The following is a 16,434-nucleotide window of genomic DNA, read 5'->3' as shown; positions in this document are numbered from 1 at the left end:
CACACAAATTTCAAGCTTTCGCAACCCAAGGTTGCTTCATCAGGAAAGAGGGAAGGAGAGAGAAAGACAAAAGGATGTGGGTTTTAAGGGAGAGGGTAAGGAGTCATTCCAATCCCGGGAGCAGAAAGACTTACCTTAGGGGTAAAAAAGGACAGGTATACACTCACGCCCAGGCGCACGCACACACACAGACATCCATCCACACATATACACAGGCAGACATGGACTCCTTACCCTCTCCCTTAAAACCCACATCCTTTCGTCTTTCCCTCTCCTTCCCTATTTCCTAATGAAGCAACCTTGGGTTGCGAAAGCTTGAAATTTGTGTGTGTGTTTGTGTGGTTTTTATTGTTTTCATTGTCTCTATCAACATACCAACGCTTTCGTTTGATAAGTAATAAGTATGTTTGAGAATGTATATGCAATCAGTATTTACATTGACAATATAATGTAATTGGGTAGATAGTAGATAAAAAATCTACTCACCCTCTGAAAATTTTGGTAAATTGTTGAATAATATTTTGGTAAGGAACAGTACAATATGGGACAGCATATGGTTAATATAACCACTAATGTCTGAGCTGGGTGATTTTTCTGTGAGCTTTGTTAGTTAAATCAAAAACGTCCCTTTGTTGCAACAAGTGGTAACAGCATGAGGCGTATTATACAGCCTTCGTTTATACTATACATACTAGCTCACAGAGAAGTTAGAAACTATGCAATACTTTGACAAGAAAGTATATCATTGAATACTATGTGAACATTTTCTGTTAACAGAATGATTTTTGTTTCAGTTTCTAATTGGAAGGTCACTGGTTCAATATGGGTGCTGCTTTTAGTGAGTAGTTTGAGTGAAACAAATAATAAAAGATAATGATAAACATTAATATGTATACGAAGAACCAGTGTTACAAAAGTGTACTTGACATTTAGTATAGTTCAGGTGGCAGTATTTGTGATTTTTCAGTATGAAAATACTTTACAGTTATTTGTCAAAAATTTTATCTAGTTTAGTTAGTTTAGTTATCTGAAGTGCACATCAAGCAAATTAAGATATAACAGAGAGCAGTTTAGGGATACATTCAGTAATTTCAGTTTCTTACAGCTTTTCTTGGAAGAGTTACACTGTTCGTCATCCTAGACCAAACAATGATCTGTAACTGTAACATGATAAGCCATCCTGCAATGCAGAAAGGTAGCCAAGATGCATCCGCGTGTATCTTGCTCAGCAGATGGCCGAAGTGATGTACAGATGCAAGATGGATAGATGTCAGCGAGGTACACACCCTCTAGGTTACCTACTTCGAACTTAGTAGAAGCAGGAGGTACACACAACTAGCAGTGATCATTGGGTAAGACTCTGCTGGTACTTTGTCGTGAACTAACAATGGCTGCCACCAGCCATATTGGAAGAATGAAGGAAATTCCAAATACTGTTACTAATATTATGCACTCACCAGTTGGGTCATGTAACATTCAAAACCACTAATTACAAAAATGAGTAGCACTTAGAACTACTGTGTAACACCCTGAGACACAGTGTCAGATCTGGCTTAATGAACACTATTTAGAGACACTACGTAGTTCCATATAATTCTTTTATTTTAGCTTCTAGCCACAATTACCTAATTTCAATCAATAAAGTGTAATTAGTGCTAATTAACCATTTCCCAGATATGCAAACTCATCAGCCTAGAATAGTTTTATTAAATTATTATTAAAATTATTATTATTGTTTTTGTTCTGGAGTCAGGGTGCATGGGACAAACTTGCACACAGTTATTCAGCTTGGCACTGCTTGACAGAGTTGTTGAATGTCCTCCTGAGAGATATTGTGCCAAATTCTGCCCAACAGATGTATTAGATCCCCAAAATACTGAGCTGGTTGGATGCCCCTGCCCATAATGCTCCAAATGTTCTCAGTTGGGGGAGAGATCTGCCAATCTTGCTGACAGGGTTTGGCAAGTGTTGTAACTGCAACCAGGACGGTCGCGGGGTAGCAATAACGAAAAGCGCGGCAGGACCCGCAGAGAGGCCCGCGAACAACAGCACAACGGGAGAGGACGGACACGAATAACGAAAGACAGAACGAATACAACAAGATCGAACAACAGAGTCACAAGGAAACAAACATGTCCACTCACACACAGAACAAGGAAGAAAGCGGTCTAGCATGAAGCGAGGTGTAAACCGCCGTACACGTGATTAGACTGACTGGCTGAGCGCGAGGCAGGCGCTTAAGTACGCTATCAGGGGCGCTGCTATTGGCCGCTGGGCCCACGTGTTCCCCTGTGGCACCCTCACACTAAAAGCGGGCGAGGCCGCGTGCGCCGCCACAGCTTACCGCACGATGGTGCAGACCTCTATGGGTCTTCGACGTCCATGACATCTGGCGCGGATTCAAATTCCGCGGCACGTGGTACCAGAGCAAGCAAGCATGAAGACAAGCAGTAAAAACTCTCACCAAGTGTAGGCAGGCATTATCTTGCTGATATTTAAGCCCAAGATGGCTTGCCTTTTAGGGCAACAAAATAGGGCACAGAATGTCATCGACGTACCACTGTACTGTAAGGATGCCACGAACGACAATCAAAGCAGTCCTACTACGAAAAGAAATGGCATCCCCGAGCATCTGTCCCAGCTGTCAGGCCGTACAGCGGACAACAGTAGGGTTGATACCCCCCACTGTTCAAGGTGTCTTCAAACACATCCAGTTCCAGCAGAACCACTCACACTCGTCACCATACTACATTTCATAATGTGCACATAGTGATCCATGGTGAGATGACCATAAATTTGATGAAATATCCCTGTCCCAGCCAATGAGATCCACTCCCAGCACAAGACTGCGATGCGACCAACATATGAATGTTGCACAATTTACTGTGGTTGTAACACGGTCCAAGTGAACTGTGGACTACCTCCAGACACTCACTCATTCACTGGCCCTCCGCCACACACCGTTGGGTGGCTTGCGGAGTATAAATGTGGATGTAGATGTAAACTCATCTGAAAAGATGATGTGCTACCAGTCATGATCTACATTCAGTTCAGTGAAGGCAAGCCTATAAAGTTTGTGATCATCAGAGAGGGTCTCTTTATTAAAAGCCCTATGGGCTCTAAGACCAGCATCCCTTAAGAAGATGTGAATTGTTTGCAAGCTTTCAATGGAAGTGGTCTCATTATTGTGTTGGACAGCAATTAGAAGTGGTCTTTTCATACAGGTTCCAACTAACACATTGTCTTGCTAAAGTGTCGACCATTTCCAAAGCCTGACCCTCTACGCTGGCCAATTATGCATCTCACACCACCGCTTTATCTGCTTCTAGACACAGTGAGGGCAAACACCACTCCTGGCTGACACTTCACATGCACTGAAACCATCATACTGGACGAGTGCCAGGACACTACCTCTCGTGGCTTGCATATGCTGAGGTGTTGCTGAGGTGTCCTGACAGTAAATTTAATTATTTTACTGGAATTCAAACCCTCAAAGATTGTCATGTAACGACCACATCACAACACAAATTTGCTCTTTTTTGTTTTATTCATGGCATAAACATTTTGGCATTCCAAACCGATAAAAGTAAGTGTTATAATGCGTATATAAAAGAGTATGCAGTAATTGTATGCAAACACAGAAAATATAAAAGGCCTATAAGTAAAACTTTTTCCATAGGATGAGAGCAAATACCCCCTAAAAGTGTGTTAGATGTGGTGTTGTTTGCCAGTATGTGTTGCACTGGTGCAAGCTGTACACAGCCGAAGGTACCTGAGCTTATCAAAACATGCAGGCAGGTTTTTTTTTAACCGTACATGGTGAGGGTGTATATGCCCCAGGACCACCGGTAAGTCTGGGAAACACCTGAAATTTTTTTTTTCATCGGGAGAAATCCGGATAACCCCTGGAAACTTTTAGAATTTCAGGAATTTGTCATTGTTTTTTACTTTTCAATTTTTTGCGCTCCTGACTGGTAAGAACTGATACTCTAACAAAGAATTTTATTTTAGCCCACTACTGCAGAATAATACTGCAGCAATACAACATAAATGAGAAAATAACACTAAAATAAAACTTAGCCACAAAAAATAAGCCACTTACAAAAACAAAACATAGTGCATGCACAAGCATCTGCAGACAGTAAAATGTCTCAGAAACTATGCAATAGTTCACAACAACAAACTGCTACAATGTGCCTTTCTCATGGGCCTTGTTTCGATGAGCGTGATGTCACAACTGTTTACATTTCTAACAGGTCACGAGGAAATATTGCAAATAGTGATTTGAGAAGCGTTACTTTGTAGTTTCATATAAAAAAAAAGTGTTAAGTTAGTTCTTTCTATGGAAAACTCAAAGTGCTTGAGGGAACATTTATTCAGACAGGTAGCCCACGAAATGTTTGTTGCACAGAAGTGAAATAGAAATATTGAGCTACCATTTAAGCTGTGCACTTCATATCCAGCCTAACCATACTCTCGGATTGGGAGGAGGGAGGGAGGGAGGGGGGGGGGAGATCAGTGACCAGTATCACATGTGAAAGCTGAACTTTTCTTGTAGCTACACAGCATGTATATTAATTTAAACCATTATCTTTCTATTTGTGTGTTCAGCCCACTTAATAATGATGTTGCTACTGGTTGGCTACATCATGCGACCTATGTCCTGAATATCTGCTGTCATTGGCTGGCAAGTTTTACAGCTCCATGGGAAAGCATACTGTCATTTAATATATAAAAAATTTGCTTTCACCTGGGAAATTCAAGAAAAATCCAGGATTTTTTTTCTTCTCCGTGTATACATTCTGACAGTGCACTTCAGTGAAATAGCTCTCAAAACTAAGGGCCTGAAACCAAAATAGTTCTGCAAACATGTAGGCGCCACTGTAATATTTTGGCTGCATTTTGAAGAAAACCTAATGGAATTCTTGGGATACAACTACTGCATATGTGTGGACAGAAGAAAAGGAGTGGTTAGTAGATAATTACCATTCTTGCGTCATTTTGACAAACGAAACTCCAGATGATATGCGGAAGCATTCCACGTATAAAAGAAAACACACAAAACAGAACCTAAATACCTGGAATTTCTGCCATTTAGTATAAGATAATACTGTGTTTACAACCTTGGTGGACAGCACCTGGGCTTGTTGGAAAATAATAAGTTACAGCTCTTGCTCAAAATCTTCTTCAAGAATGACTCCTTGTAGGTACAAATAAAACATGGTTCCCAGAAGAAGAAGAAGAAGAAGAAGAAGGAGGAGGAGGAGGAGGAGGACATTAAGATTTTGGCATTCTTACCATACTGCAGTAGTAGAGCAAAGCTTCAACAAAGGACACATGTTAAACTTGAATCAGATAAAAGTACAAATTGTGCAAATTGTTTCCAAGATCCCATAATGAAAGAGCCAGTGTAAAAAAGGGTAAATGATTACCTTATTTATCAAGACAGTGGTTTCCATCTCATTTCCACAAGGGACACTAATTTTACAACAACATCGCCATCCTGGGACAACGCCAACAGGAGAGAAAATGGACTGGCAGCACAGGAACTCAATGTCCAGGCTCATAACTACCACACACTCACGAAGCAAAGATGTTGTTGAAAGACAGGCGAGGTACGAGCAGCGGCAATTTGAAATTAGCGGAGATTGAGGCCTGGCGGATAACGAGAAGAGAGGATATACTGAAGGGCAAGTTCCCATCTCCGGAGTTCAGATAGTTTGGTGTTAGTGGGAAGTATCCAGATAACCCGGACGGTGTAACACTGTGCCAAGATGTGCTGGCCGTGCACCAAGGCATGTTTAGCCACAGGGTGATCCTCATTACAAACAAACACTGTCTGCCTGTGTCCATTCATGCAAATGGACAGTTTGTTGCTGGTCATTCCCACATAGAATGCGTCACGGTGTAGGCAGGTCAGTTGGTAGATCACGTGGGTGCTTTCACACATGGCTCTGCCTTTGATCGTGTACACCTTCCGGGTTACAGGACTGGAGTAGGTGGAGGTGGGAGGGGGCATGGGACAGGTTTTACACCGGGCGCGATTATAAGGGTAGGAGCCAGAGGGTAGGGAAGGTGGTTTGGGGACTTCATAGGGATGAACTAAGAGGTTACAAAGGTTAGGTGGACGGCGGAAAGACACTCTTGGTGGAGTGGGGAGGATTTCATGAAGGATGGATCTCATTTCAGGGCAGGATTTGAGGAAGTCGTATCCCTGCTGGAGAGCCACATTCAGAGTCTGATCCAGTCCCGGAAAGTATCCTGTCACAAGTGGGGCACTTTTGTGGTTCTTCTGTGGGAGGTTCTGGGTTTGAGACGATGAGGAAGTGGCTCTGGTTATTTGCTTCTGTACCAGGTGGGGACTGGATCAGACTCTGAATGTGGCTCTCCAGCAGGGATACGACTTCCTCAAATCCTGCCCTGAAATGAGATCCATCCTTCATGAAATCCTCCCCACTCCACCAAGAGTGTCTTTCTGCCGTCCACCTAACCTTCATAACCTCTTAGTTCATCCCTATGAAATCCCCAAACCACCTTCCCTACCCTCTGGCTCCTACGCTTGTAATCGCACCCGGTGTAAAACCTGTCCCATGCACCCTCCCACCACCACCTACTCCAGTCCTGTAACCCGGAAGGTGTACACGATCAAAGGCAGAGCCACGTGTGAAAGCACCCACGTGAGCTACCAACTGACCTGCCTACACTGTGACGCATTCTATGTGGGAATGACCAGCAACAAACTGTCCATTCGCGTGAATGGACACAAGCAGACAGTGTTTGTTGATAATGAGGATCACCCTGTGGCTAAACATGCCTTGGTGCACGGCCAGCACAACTTGGCACAGTGTTACACCTTCCGGGTTATCTGGATACTTCCCACTAACACCAACCTATCCGAACTCCGGAGATGGGAACTTGCCCTTCAGTATATCCTCTCTTCTCGTTATCCGCCAGGCCTCAACCTCCGTTAATTTCAAGTTGCCGCTGCTCATACCTCACCTGTCTTTCAACAACATCTTTGCTTCTTTACTTCCGCCTCGACTGACATCTCTGCCCAAACTCTTTGCCTTTACAAATGTCTGCTTGTGTCTGTGTACGTGCGGATGGATATGTGTGTGTGTGTGTGAGTGTGCGCGCGCGAGTGTATACCTGTCCTTTTTTCCCCCCTAAGGTAAGTCTTTCCGCTCCCGGGATTGGAATGACTCCTTACCCTCTCCCTTGAAACCCACATCCTTTCGTCTTTCCCTCTCCTTCCCTCTTTCCTGACGAAGCAACCATTGGTTGCGAAAGCTAGAATTTTGTGTGTATGTTTGTGTTTGTTTGTGTGTCTATCAACGTGCCAGCGCTTTCGTTTGGTAAGTCACATCATCTTTGTTTTTAGATACATTTTTTCCCACGTGGAATGTTTCCCTTACTGGAATGCCTAATGCTCTCGTGGGAGAGGAGGGCCGTGGTTCGAAGACTACAAAAGCTTCTCAAGATAACAGAGCTTTGCATAAAGATGTAATGTTTCTTTGGAATGACATTATTTTGCCCATACTATAAAAAGATTTCATAATCAATGAAACTCTCACACAAAGTCTACAATCTCATATACAATAACAGCATTCAAAAACTAAGTACTTCACAGTGTACACCAAAACATTTTCATATGCTCAACTGTGTCTTCCTTTGCAATGACTTATGATCGCAAAAAGCCTACTAATTATGAAAAACACATTACAACCATCGTCTTACCAACATATCTTGCCTTCCGCAGATCAGCTTCTTGAACAGCACCATTGGTAATGCAATACAGAAGTGTTCTCTCAGTAATTAAAATCCATCCAGTGTGCCATATCCCATTAATACCTTCCTAAAACACGTAATGATAAATAACATGTTGCTGCAGAAAATAAAAATTCTTGAGTTATAAAACTGCATTAAATCATCAATTCAAAGAAACCTCTGATACAGCACAAATACATTTTTAATAACTAACATTATAAATACTGGCCTTGTTCTATAAGCTATATTTGTGTGGTATGGTAAATATAAAGACTATGTTAGCATATGTCCCATGAAGACATAACACAGTGACAGTACTGATACTGTTACAGTAAAACTTCCTGATGATGTTACAGTAAATTTCCCACAAGCACATACAAATTGGACAAATGCGTTTAGGGTATGTTGCTGACATTGGTTGTGCAGCCATTTAGTAAGATGCATTTGTACTGCATAATGTAGTCAGATTGTAGTAACACAATAAGTTCAGATAGTAATGATGGAAGTAGATAGTGATCACATACCCTTCTCTCCAAATAAGACCACAAAGGCTCAATACTATTGCGAGCTTGTGATTGTGGTGGCCACAGAACATGCGACAATACAACCTTGTGCTCAAAAAACCAGTCCTGGGTTATGTAAGCTACATGGACAGGGGCCTTTGTCATCTTGGAACACAGCTTCACCTCTGGGGAACAAATACTGTACCACAGAATGGGCCGGAACAGCCAAAATGTTCATATAATCCGTGGCAATAATGCGACCTTGCAGAGCAACCACAGTTCATGTGGAATATGACCATATGGCAGCCCAAATCATCACAGAACCCCCATCATTTTTCACTCTTGGGATGTAAATTGGGCCCAAAGTTGGAAGCAGTGTGCACCAAGACTGGCTTTGGCACCACTTCTTCCCATTACAGGCATTTGCATAAATGATGTGTGGTACTGGAATTCCAGATCGCCCACATGCAGCCAGCTTACAGAGCTCCTTTATGTTGTTTTGGAGCTGACAGTGTTTGCAAGTGTGACATTCCATCCTGAAGTGACTTCTGAAGCTGTCATCCTCTTATTTTTAATCACAATCATCTACAATGACAGTGTCACTATCACTCAACACACACTTTCCTCTGTCTTGTGACTTAGCAGATGATTTTTTTTGTCTTTTTTTATTTTTATTTTTTTTCTGCTTTCATTGTATGCAGTATAAATCTTCAATATGGTACCTCTTGAAATGCCAAACACTTTGGCTACCTTTCTTACAGAATCACCTCCAATCTGGGCACCAACAGTTTGCCCACGTTCAAATTCATTTCGCTCAAACATAATACACTCACAACTACACAAAACACCCTTCTGACCATGACTGACACTTGCAACATATTTTGAACATTGTACAGTTGCCATTTGGTAAAATACAACAGCACAACCTGCAGGTTTTGCTAGTATCTGCATTTATGTTCAACCATGTTTACAGTGTTTCCATATTTTTGTCCACACACTGCATATGAACATTTCTGAACTGGAAATTTTCCACTGTAAGTTAGTTACCTCAAATGCTTGTATAACAGGAAGTGTAAAATTGCATTATGCCTTCATTTATACAACAGCAGTTGCACCCGTCAAGTTAGTTCCAAGTCAGTTGCAGAAAGTTCTAGATCATGTTTGTAGTACACAGTATCTGTTAATCAGTGATAAGTATTTTGACAGTACAAGTCTGTACAAATATGTGTACATAAATGGTACTTTTGGAAAGGATAAAAAGTAGAAACAAATGCAAAAAGCTGTCAGATTATTACTTTATGTGCATAAACCCAGGATCTAATTACTCTACATCAAAAGCTAATTATTTCAAAATCAATTACCTTCTACATACTATGTCATAAAATTTAGTACCATGGTGATAGTCATTGGCTTGCTATTCTAATTAAATCACCTCAAAATCTCAAACTTAATTTTCGCTAATGTTAAATGATGTCCTTTATTACATTGAATAATCAGATAGTAATATTAGAACCCCAATTGAAATACAATGGAACTGTAAATTGACTTTATGGAATCAATTTGACCTTCAGGCTCCATGATGACCAAAAGTACAAACCCCAAACATACTGATGCACAAAGGAGAACAGCAAGGGAATACGTGGAACAGAGCATGCACCCACAAAGAGATCTTTTTGTATGGCAACCACAACTGTACATGTCCATTTTCACACAACGAGGAAAAAAAAATACCTTCCAAATTTCGAAGATAGTCTTCTGTGAAGCATGCAGGACTAGCACTCCTGGAAGAAAGGATTTTGTGGAGACAGGGCTTAGCCACAGCCTGGGCCATGTTTCCAGAGTGAAATTTTCACTCTGCACTGGAGTGTGTGCCAATATGAAACTTGAAAGGCAAAGTCCCAAGCTCATGTCTTGGTCCTGTATACAGTTTTAATCTGCCAGGAAGTTTCGTATCCGGTAGGAGATGAGGTACTGGTGGAAGTAAAGCTGTGAGAATGGGTCATGAGTCATGCTTGAATACCTCAGTTCATACAACACTTGGCCACAAAAGACAAAGGTTCTGAGTTTGCTCTCAGTCCAATAGGAGGTGCATTCAAGTCCTAAGGCCTCCGATTTTTTTTCTAATTAACTACTCACGCAAAATTGATGAAACTGGTGTTACTTCTCGACGTAATCGCCCTGCAGACGTACACATTTTTCACAACGCTGATGCCATGATTCCATGGCAGCGGCAAAGGCTTCTTTAGGAGTCTGTTTTGACCACTGGAAAAGCGCTGAGGCAATAGCAGCACGGCTGGTGAATGTGCGGCCACGGAGAGTGTCTTTCATTGTTGGAAAAAGCCAAAAGTCACTAGGAGCCAGGTCAGGTGAGTAGGGAGCATGAGGAATCACTTCAAAGTTGTTATCACAAAGAAACTGTTGCGTAACGTTAGCTCGATGTGCAGCTGCATTGTCTTGGTGAAACAGCACACGCGCAGCCCTTCCCGGACGTTTTTGTTGCAGTGCAGGAAGGAATTTGTTCTTCAAAACATTTTCGTAGGATGCACCTGTTACCGTAGTGCCCTTTGGAACACATTGGGTAAGGATTACGCCCTCGCTGTCCCAGAACATAGACACCATCATTTTTTCAGCACTGGCGGTTACCCGAAATTTTTTTGTTGGCGGTGAATCTGTGTGCTTCCATTGAGCTGACTGGCACTTTGTTTCTGGATTGAAAAATGGCATCCACGTCTCACCCATTGTCACAACCGACGAAAAGTAAGTCCCATTCATGCTGTCGTTGCGCGTCAACATTGCTTGGCAACATGCCACACGGGCAGCCATGTGGTCGTCCGTCAGCACTCGTGGCACCCACCTGGATGACACTTTTCACATTTTCAGGTCGTCATGCAGGATTGTATGCACAGAACCCACAGAAATGCCAACTCTGGAGGCGATCTGTTCAACAGTCATTCGGCGATCCCCCAAAACAATTCTCTCCACTTTCTCGATCATGTCGTCAGACCGGCTTGTGCGAGCCCGAGGTTGTTTTGGTTTGTTGTCACACGATGTTCTGCCTTCATTAAACTGTCGCACCCACGAACGCACTTTCGACACATCCATAACTCCATCACCACATGTCTCCTTCAACTGTCGATGAATTTCACTGGGTTTCACATCACACAACTTCAGAAAACGAATGATTGCATGCTGTTCAAGTAAGGAAAACGTCGCCATTTTAAGTATTTAAAACAGTTCTCATTCTCGCCGCTCGTGGTAAAATTCCATCTGCCGTACGGTGTTGCCATCTCTGGGACGTATTGACAATGAATGCGGCCTCATTTTAAAACAATGCGCATGTTTCTATCTCTTTCCAGCCCGGAGAAAAAAAATCGGAGGCCTTAGAACTTGAATGCACCCCGTACAAAGTTTTAATCTGTCAGGAAGTTTCAAATCAGTGCACGCTTCACTGCAAAGTGAAAATTTCATTCTAGAAACATCCTCAGGATACGGCTAAGCCATGTCTCTACAATATTCATTTTTCCACAGGTTGCAAGTCATGCTTCAGCAGCTAATTTGGTAGAGCAATTACCCACAAAAAGCACAGGTCCCGAGTTTGAAGCTTGGTCCAGCACACAGCTTTAATCTGTCAGGAAACTTAATATAAAGAGTGGCTAAAAGTACAAAATGGATGTTGTTGTTGGCAAATTGTAGGAGCAAAGTCAAATATGTAAAATAGGTAAAATCAATCATAGTCAAGTGAAATCGTAAGACTAAATTTATGACAACATGAGCCAATAAGATATCTGTTATTTATCTGGCAACAAACAAAAAATTTTCTTAAATCTGTTTTCAATCACCAAAGACATAGTTTGAATGGAAAGTATCTAACTGCATTGTCTACTATCAGCTGTCACAACTACACAATGAAGGGGTACACCATTTCCTGTCAAAATAAGTGGCAGCATCAATAATCTTCCACTGAGAGTAAGTAATGGACAAGACAGTTTTCTATAAATGACCCTGTCTGAATGCAAGACAATTATTTCATATAATGTGTTCAACACATCTAATCACAAAGATGAATCTCAGGAGCATGAAAAAAAACCTGTAAAAACATAAATACAGAGGAACAAGTAACAATCACTTTGTCTCTGTGGGACAATAACAAGAAATTATAACTAAGGTTAGTCTTGTTTCATTAATGGTAAAAGGCACTAGGTGTGCTCCTTGTGTATTAAAATGTCTGTAACATCTTAGTATTTAGTTGTGAGGAGACTGGCGGGATGGGAGACGTTTTCCAGTTATACGATGAAGCTCCAATTTTTTTTGTAGGCAGCAACTTCAAATTTTTGTGAACATACTGATATGTATTCATTAAATACAAGGTGATTCAAAAACGTTTACAAACTGACATGGCACATCAGGCATACAACAAGAGTCAGTAATTACATAGAACCAGGGGACATAAATGTCATCCTCATCCTGGGCTACTAAATGGCACTGCAGCTATTTAGTCACATGCTACATATGGATGCCGACTACAGGAGATGCTCAAAGTTTTGTCCACATGCATCAAGACACACCTGACATCAATGTTGCATTGAGCAGCACATCCTATTAAAGATAACTGGTATATTTCAAAGACACTTTGCTGCCGCAACAATCCTGCCCACTAAGTCCTCCAGTGATGTAACAAGTGTTTCACACACAAGGCCCTACAGGTAGCCCCACAGGAAAAAATTGATTGGGGTCAGATTGGGTGTTCACAGTGGCCACGGCCATGCGACTGGTCCACTGCGACCAATCCAGCAGCTGAGAAAGGTTGCTTGCAGATGTGCCCTCATTTGTCTGCTGAAACACATGGGGGCTACATAGTGCTGAAATCAAATGTAGCAATGAATGGGAGCATCATTCAGCATGTCCGACAGAACATCTTGCAGGAATACTAGATACGTGGGAGCATCAAGGTGGTGTAGGAAAATTAACAGCTCAATTAAACAGTCTCGCGATGCCCTCCCACACGACTGTAGCACCCTCTCGGTGCATTTGCGACACATGCTTCCTATGTGATTACTGACCCTCGTTGTATGCCCAATGTGCCATGTCAGTTTGTAAATGCTTTTTTTAATCACCCTATATAGTTGCCTAATATTTAAAAATGTGTTCATTCTATTACCAGCACTGCTTTTTACTATACAACAGAGAATTGTACTCTCAGAATTCAGATACTTAAATATGTCTGGAACACACTATTATCATAAGCTTTTAATTTAAATTTTAATCCATAGATATGTCAAAGTAATTTTACAGTTTAATATCTCACTGACACTGAGGTCTTTAAGAGTTACAGCACTATCACAGTTGGAACAAAGAGAGGGGAAGAAATTATGTAACATTTTTAAAATAAACATCACAAAATTCAATGGACGAGGTTTAGCGAAATCTACCCCAGGATTATTAGGAAGTGGTGAGCACTTGACAATGGTCCAGAAGCAATTGTCCAAAAGCTCATGGACATTTAACCACTTCACATGGCTAGATGTTCAAAAATTTTATTAGTTTATATCACTGTGAGACTATGCATTTCTTCTAAAACAGCATGGCTTGATGAGGATTTGAATACGACCCCTTATTGGTAACTTGCTAAAGACTTCTGTACAATAATAGACAAGGATACAAACTGATGTCTACCGAAAAATACAACTTATCATGAAATTTCTGTTACTAAAGTAACATTTCATCCATAGAAAGATTCATATTTGCTCTAAATCTAAACTCTTATGTACAAATTAACAACAAAAATTATTACAGTGTATGTGCACTGAAAGGTGCTATTCAAGTTCTTTGTTTCACTTTTCTTGCAAGTAACATGACTCTCCATCCCAGTTTCATCTTACACTTTATAAATGCTATAAATTCATTTGGCTAAAGTGCAGTTACAGTGTCAGCAGCTCTAGCTTTGCGTGTTGATGTTGACAATAAGTTAACATTGCTCATAGCCAATAGGGTTATATTATACAGAACGCAATTAGAATCACTGAATCTTATGATTTCTTTCAGCAGAAAACATGAATTGATTACATTTACCAGAAAAACTTTTCCTGATCTGGTTATTAACAATCTGGTTCATTACCGAATTTCGTATTTATTTGGTGAATAGAATAAAATAGATATGCAGATAGACTGCCCTGTAGCAAAGCCTAATGCCTAGGTTAGGTTGGAGTGTGTCAATTTGCTTGTGAGTTGGCGCACCCCACAAATCTCAACACAAAAATAAGATTGCTATACAGACTGATGTATTGTGTAGCCCGAGCTTTTGTTTGTCACTGCTGCCAAAATTTGCAATGACATGATTAAATTCTAGCCCATAAGAACAAATTACCATCTATCTTTATTTATGGAGCACAGAAAATTACAAACAAGCATCCGATTCATTACCGAAACCAACTCTCAATTCATTGCACTCCATTCCCATCATTCATAATGCGCGTTGTTAACAACATCGGCATGCAACCCAACACCCACCGACGCAGAGCAATTTTAGCTATTCACTCATACCGTTAATACCCAACTCTATTACCATTCAAACTCCCATTTCACATTTTTTATATCAAGTATCAAGTGGTAGGGAGAAATTGATATAATTAAAGCATATGTATAATAAATGAATTCCAATGGTTATCTAAAGCAAAGACTGTGAGCTTTACCCCACATAGTTAATTATTCCCTTGTCCAAATGGATTTAATTAAAATTTACTTATTAAAAAATAAGCCTACTCAACAATTGTGCAAAAGTGAGCCCTCCTCCCCCCCCCCCCCCCCCCCCACACACACACACATATATACACACATATGTAATTACAGTGAAATACAAAGCTATGAAATATACACATGAAATTCACCTTTAAGAAACACCATCCTGCTCGTGTGTACTCTGCTGTGATCCTTGTTGGAAAAACTGAAGTAATACTTTCTAATATTTTCTGCATCCATATGCGACGCTCGGCAGATCCAGAGGTGCCAAATGTATTAGACTGGCCTTTAACTAACGTGATTTCAAAACAATCACCATCACAGCTGAATGTACAAATAAATTAGGAAATCAATATAAAGATGATAAACAAAACAACAAATTAAGGACAAGAAACTGAAAATATTTAGTAGGATACATGTAACTACAATGAACAAAAATAATTTTTAAAAATGTAAGAAGTTCTCAAAAACAATAATAATAATGATAATAATAATAATAAATCTAGTGAAAAAAAAACGGTGTACAAAATTAAACAATAAAATTAGTTAGTTATTTTTGTAATGAAAAGTGAAATAATACTCAAAAGAAAATCATCCATTTAGGAAAGCATGCTAGTTTGTAAGCAAGGTGCCTTCTCAAAACTTAACAACTATCATGGATGATGTTTATTCTTAGTCGGTTGCAGCCTGATCATGAATGAACTAGTACCCCACCTAACAAAAAATTAAACCATAAGTATCTGTGCTGTTTATCAAACTGGCAGGTGTTTCAGACAGGCACTGCAATTTATTTATTTATTGTTCTTCTGAATGTTTATAATTTAGTCAGTTGGACAAATACAAAACAAGAAAAAGTATGTAACAATATAATTCCAGCAATTTATCAACCCAAGCCTGAATTAGAGCAAAAAGAGAATACATGTAGAACTAAAATCTATCTCTGTCTCAAATGACAGACATCTCTAGGTATATGTGCAAAACAAAGTGATTTATTAATAAGAAAGAATAAATGAATCTGAAATATGAGGATATGGTACTCAGGGCATAATAAAAGATAAAATAAACAGTATTAACAAGGAGAGGACTCCAGCAGTGGGATCAACTTTTTGATACAATCTCTAAAGTGATGTAGGTTAAGGTACAGGGAATCACACCCTTCAGCCTTTCATCTTGTGGGCTTTCATTTGTGAGTAATTGAAGAAAAAAGTTTTGGATTTTGTGCGATGATATATAGCTTCAAATAGGTACGAATTCACAAACTTTTCATGGCATAATGATTAAAATTCTAATTTCACATGCAAAAGGGGTGGGTTTGAATTTTGTCAGGTGGTTTGAAATTTTTAAATCTTAATCAAAATGACCTTGATCATTATTTTTATTCACTTAATTGGTTTAAATGTAATTTTTTTTCTATTCATTTGTCACATCA

At 40.3% G+C, this 16,434-nt stretch overlaps 1 protein-coding gene across 1 annotated transcript in view; it reads right to left on the bottom strand.

Annotated features, from left to right (window-relative positions):
- Window positions 1-16,434, bottom strand: part of LOC124612956 (arf-GAP with Rho-GAP domain, ANK repeat and PH domain-containing protein 2) — a 173,232-nt gene that overhangs the window by 129,787 nt on the left and 27,011 nt on the right. The window contains exons 2-3 of the mRNA XM_047141476.1: window positions 15,155-15,329; window positions 7,738-7,855 (exon numbers count right to left, since the gene is read on the bottom strand). Of these exons, the coding sequence (XP_046997432.1) occupies window positions 7,738-7,855; window positions 15,155-15,329 (293 nt within the window). The remainder of the gene's footprint in view (window positions 1-7,737; window positions 7,856-15,154; window positions 15,330-16,434) is intronic.

This window comes from Schistocerca americana, chromosome 4 (genome assembly GCF_021461395.2).
Source record: "Schistocerca americana isolate TAMUIC-IGC-003095 chromosome 4, iqSchAmer2.1, whole genome shotgun sequence".
NCBI lineage: Eukaryota > Metazoa > Arthropoda > Insecta > Orthoptera > Acrididae > Schistocerca > Schistocerca americana.
This window is presented reverse-complemented; position numbering and strand designations above follow the sequence as displayed.